At 33.4% G+C, this 4315-nt stretch overlaps 1 protein-coding gene across 1 annotated transcript in view; it reads right to left on the bottom strand.

Annotated features, from left to right (window-relative positions):
* Nucleotides 1-624: 624 nt before the first annotated feature.
* The window catches only part of gdnfa (glial cell derived neurotrophic factor a), an 8795-nt gene continuing 5104 nt past the window's right edge, over nt 625-4315 (bottom strand). The window contains exon 3 of the mRNA XM_016440593.1: nt 625-1314. Within this exon, the coding sequence (XP_016296079.1) occupies nt 794-1314 (521 nt within the window). The 3' untranslated portion in view covers nt 625-793. The remainder of the gene's footprint in view (nt 1315-4315) is intronic.

Genomic DNA, 4315 nt, shown 5'->3' with positions numbered 1-4315 from the left:
GAGATTTGCAGTAATTTACATATTAAATCCGTGTCTGTCTGTCAATCATATGACTTCAAACTTTGAATATTAAATATTATTAATATTAGAAAAAAAAAGTCTGCCCCCATGTTTGGCCATGAGATTTGAGAGATTTGCAATTATGAGATTTTCTAATATTAAATATTAATATCATGAAAAATATAAATGTTATATTTTTTATTTTATTTACTTTAGTTATTTTTTTTGCATACATAATAAATGAAATGTATTAGATCTGAGCATGAGATTAGTGAAATTTCAGCATAATTTGTATATATATATATACACACACACACACACACACACACACACATATCACACCTTAACGTCTCATTCTGTGTTTTACATAAGTCTGAACAACATGAGCTTGAGTAAATGACAAACTGTGAACGGCTTCTTTAAAAACACATGCTCAAATTTGGCACCATCCAAGATAGAGAACAAAAAAACCCTCCTTAAATAAATAAGAAAAACAAACACTCTAATACAATGGATTGCAATAAATAACAATAACTTACTTAAATCTCAATAAATACATTTTCATATATACTATATATATATATATCTAGATAGCTTTCTGGATATTTAAGATGTGGAGTCTGTCGCTGTGGCTCTCTCTGTGTAAACGTGATAATCCACTCCTTATTCCACTATGTTTGTTTCTGGATAAACGCTGTCTGTTATGTGGTTTGGTAACAAAGTGAATACTGAATGTATCTCTTTCCGAGAGTCCTGCGGCCCAGTCTGAAGCGTTTCGCTCTGGTTTCGTCCGTCAAACGCAAGCGCACTTTTTAGCCGAATGCTTCTTCAGAGTATGGTATTCCAAGCTGTCGTCCAAAAACGAGACGTCGTCGTCGAACGCGACGGGCCGACAGCAAGTCCGAGACGGCGTTTCCTTGTCCAGCTTCTTGTTGTGGGTGAGGTTGTTGAGGATCTTGTCGTAGTTGGTCTCGGCGTCGAAACACGGGCCGCTGCAGTAGCGGAAGATCAGCTCCTCTTTGGTCCTGTAACCCAAGCCCAGGTCAGTGACGTTGAGGTGGATCTCTTTAAGCAGGCACCCACGCCCTTGACCTTTGACCCTGTCGTCTCGGCCTCCGCTGCCTCGTCCGCGACCCCTCTTCCGGTCTCCTCGCCCCCGGCTGCTCCTCTCGGTGTTTGTTGCTCCTCTCTGGCGGCCCCTGTCCCGCTTGGTTCGCGAGTCGATGTCGGAGGATCTGCGCAGTCGGCCGATAGTGGCTTCGATGAAGTCCATCACACTCTCGAACTGCTCCGGGTAAAGACTGTTCACGTCATCTTCAAGAGACAGAACAAAACACCTCAGTAATGTGACGGTTTATCTATTTTACATTTGCAATATGTGCATTTATGACGTTCTTTTTGTGTTTTTGGATAAAAGCATCTGCTAAATGACTAAATGTCATTTTATTTTTAATAATTCAAAAACATTTTTTTACATTGCAGATGATGTAAGCATAACAATTTAAGATGGTATTAAATTTTCAAATAACAAAATATGAATCAGGTGTTACCGTCAACTATTCAAAAAATGTACATTCATTAAAATAAATGTTAACTGAAATAATCAAATAAAAGATCAAATAAACCTAAATAAATATTTCAGTTAGTTGCCAAGGCAACCTTTAGAATTTTTATTCTAAAACTGAAATATAAAATCAAAAACAACTAAATAGACAATTAAAAAAAACTAATAAAAATGGCAAAAATACAACAAAATTACTAAAACTGAAATAAATTAATAAAAGCTAAATATACATATTATAAAACCAACAAAAGCACAACAAAATTACAAAACTAAAATGAAAAATAATAAAAACCAAACAGACATAAAAAACTAATAAAATTACAAAACACAAAATTACTAAACCTAAAACTGAAATAAAAAATAACTAAATAAAACTAAAAATAATAAAACCAACAAAAACAACAAAATTACTAAAAAATAAAATAAAATTGATTACTAAAATAAATGTACATTAAAAAACTAGTACAAATGATAAAAACAACAAAATTACTAAAATTAAAACAAAAATAATAAAAAATAAAAAAAACAAATAAACCAACAAAAAGAAAGACAAAAATTACAAACTTTAAAAGGAAAATGGAAAATATCAAAATAAAAACTAATTCAAAATATTAATAAATAGTATAATACTATATTAATGATAAAACAAAATACTGATATGAATTTTGCTCATTTGAGTAGTAACCTAGAATGTGAAATATTTCTGTTTGAAGTATTTTCGGTTTCCAGGTTGAAATGAGACTCTGTTCTGCAGATCCTCAGCGTGCTCTCAGACGTTTGGACTTCACTGTATATACGACATTGTTTATTTGTCACTATCGACCATCCCAAATAACGGCCCATGACTCACGGGATCTCACCCATCACTGGACAGACTGTTCTCAAGTCAGAAATGCGATGGAACATCTTATAGATCATGACATTGAGGTACAGCAGAAATACATCTGCTCAACCGCAAACTCGAAACATGCTCGCCGCTCTCGTTTTAAACAAAAGCAAGCGCACGTTTGATCTTCATGTAATGCACCATGATTTAATTTCAGTCAGAACACAAAGTTCACTCACCTGATGAAGAAACAAACTCATCCTAATCTTGGATGGCCTGAGGGTGAGCACATTTTCAGCAGATTTTAATTTTTGGGTGACGCAGATGCTGTAAGCATCTTATATTAGCCGTTTTGCCAGACTTTAATCATAAGAGAAGCAAATAATGTGAGCTGTTCTGACAAATGCAGTATAACATGACAGAGAACATGCAAATTATATGTAATGAATCGCTGTTTACTTGTCAAATTAGGAAAGGGTGCTTTTAATGCCAATTGTAAACCACACCTTAACTAAAAGAAATAAACTCTCAAAACCAGTTTCAGTGACTTTCATGCACATCTAACATGCATGAACACCTGTTTCGAGTTACAGATGCACCATATGGCAGGTAAAGTGAAGTATTCTCTGTAGGACTGAGATGATTCAGATGCTTAGGGAATTTAGTCTTGCTTAAGATGTTTGTGTGAGCCTCAACATTTCGGAGTAGCAGGCGTGATGAGCGGTGCCAGAATCGAGAAACCTTTACGCTGGTGTCATTTGTGTAACCCAGTTGGTTACGTGATCTACGGCAGTATCAGATGTATCTGGCAAATGCTGGCCGTGTCTCAAATCTCTGTGTTGCATACAATGAAAGCATTTTTGTGCATCACAGGATGATTGAACAATGAATAAACAGGCACATTCACATTTAAACCCATTTAAATGCCCAAACGCATGCAGTCTAAATGGACAGTTCAATCTGTTTTGAGACAAGTGTGGATCTTAGTTCTATGGAAGCTTGTTTTTATCAACGGAATAAAAAAAAATGTAAAAGGTTATTGCGACTTTTTATCTTACAATTCTGACTTTATATCTCGCATTTCTGACTTTATTTTAGGACTGCACGATTATGACAAAAATCATAATTGTCGATTATTCCCTTGAAATTGTAATTGTGATTATTAATTACGATTATCACAATTTACATTGATGTTTACCATTGTTTTAAGCAACCGCAAGCCATGTTTTTAGATGAAAATAAACAAGCTGAAAACACTCTAACTGAAAACTTTTATTGCTTTTCTATAGTATTAAGCCTCAAATGTCAACTGTCTATACATTGGATTGGTTTCTTCTTTAAATAAAAAAAAGTAAAATATGCATAGTATTATAATGTTAGACAAAAACTAAAATTAAAACAATGGAAAAACCATTTATTTCTCATAATTCTGACTTTATATCTCACAATTCTGACTTTATATCTCATAATTCTGACTATATAACTCACAATTCTGACTTTATCTCATAATTCTGACTTTATCTCATAATTCTGACTTTATATCTCACAATTCTGACTTTATATCTCATAATTCTGACCTTATATCTCAATTCTGACTTTATAACCCACAATTCTGACTTTATATCTCATAATTCTGACTTTATATCTCACAATTCTGACTTTATATCTCATAATTCTGACCTTATATCTCAATTCTGACTTTATAACCCACAATTCTGACTTTATATCTCATAATTCTGACCTTATATCTCAATTCTGACTTTATATCTCACAATTCTGACTTTATATCTCATAATTCTGAGTTTATATCTCATATTTCTGATTTTATCTCATAATTCAGACTTTATATCTCAATTCTGACTTTATAACTCACAATTCTGACTTTATCTCATAATTCTGACTTTATCTCATAATTCTGACTTTAT

The sequence above is a fragment of the Sinocyclocheilus anshuiensis genome, unplaced genomic scaffold, assembly GCF_001515605.1.
Source record: "Sinocyclocheilus anshuiensis isolate Anshui unplaced genomic scaffold, SAMN03320099.WGS_v1.1 scaffold443, whole genome shotgun sequence".
Classification (NCBI taxonomy): domain Eukaryota; kingdom Metazoa; phylum Chordata; class Actinopteri; order Cypriniformes; family Cyprinidae; genus Sinocyclocheilus; species Sinocyclocheilus anshuiensis.
This window is presented reverse-complemented; position numbering and strand designations above follow the sequence as displayed.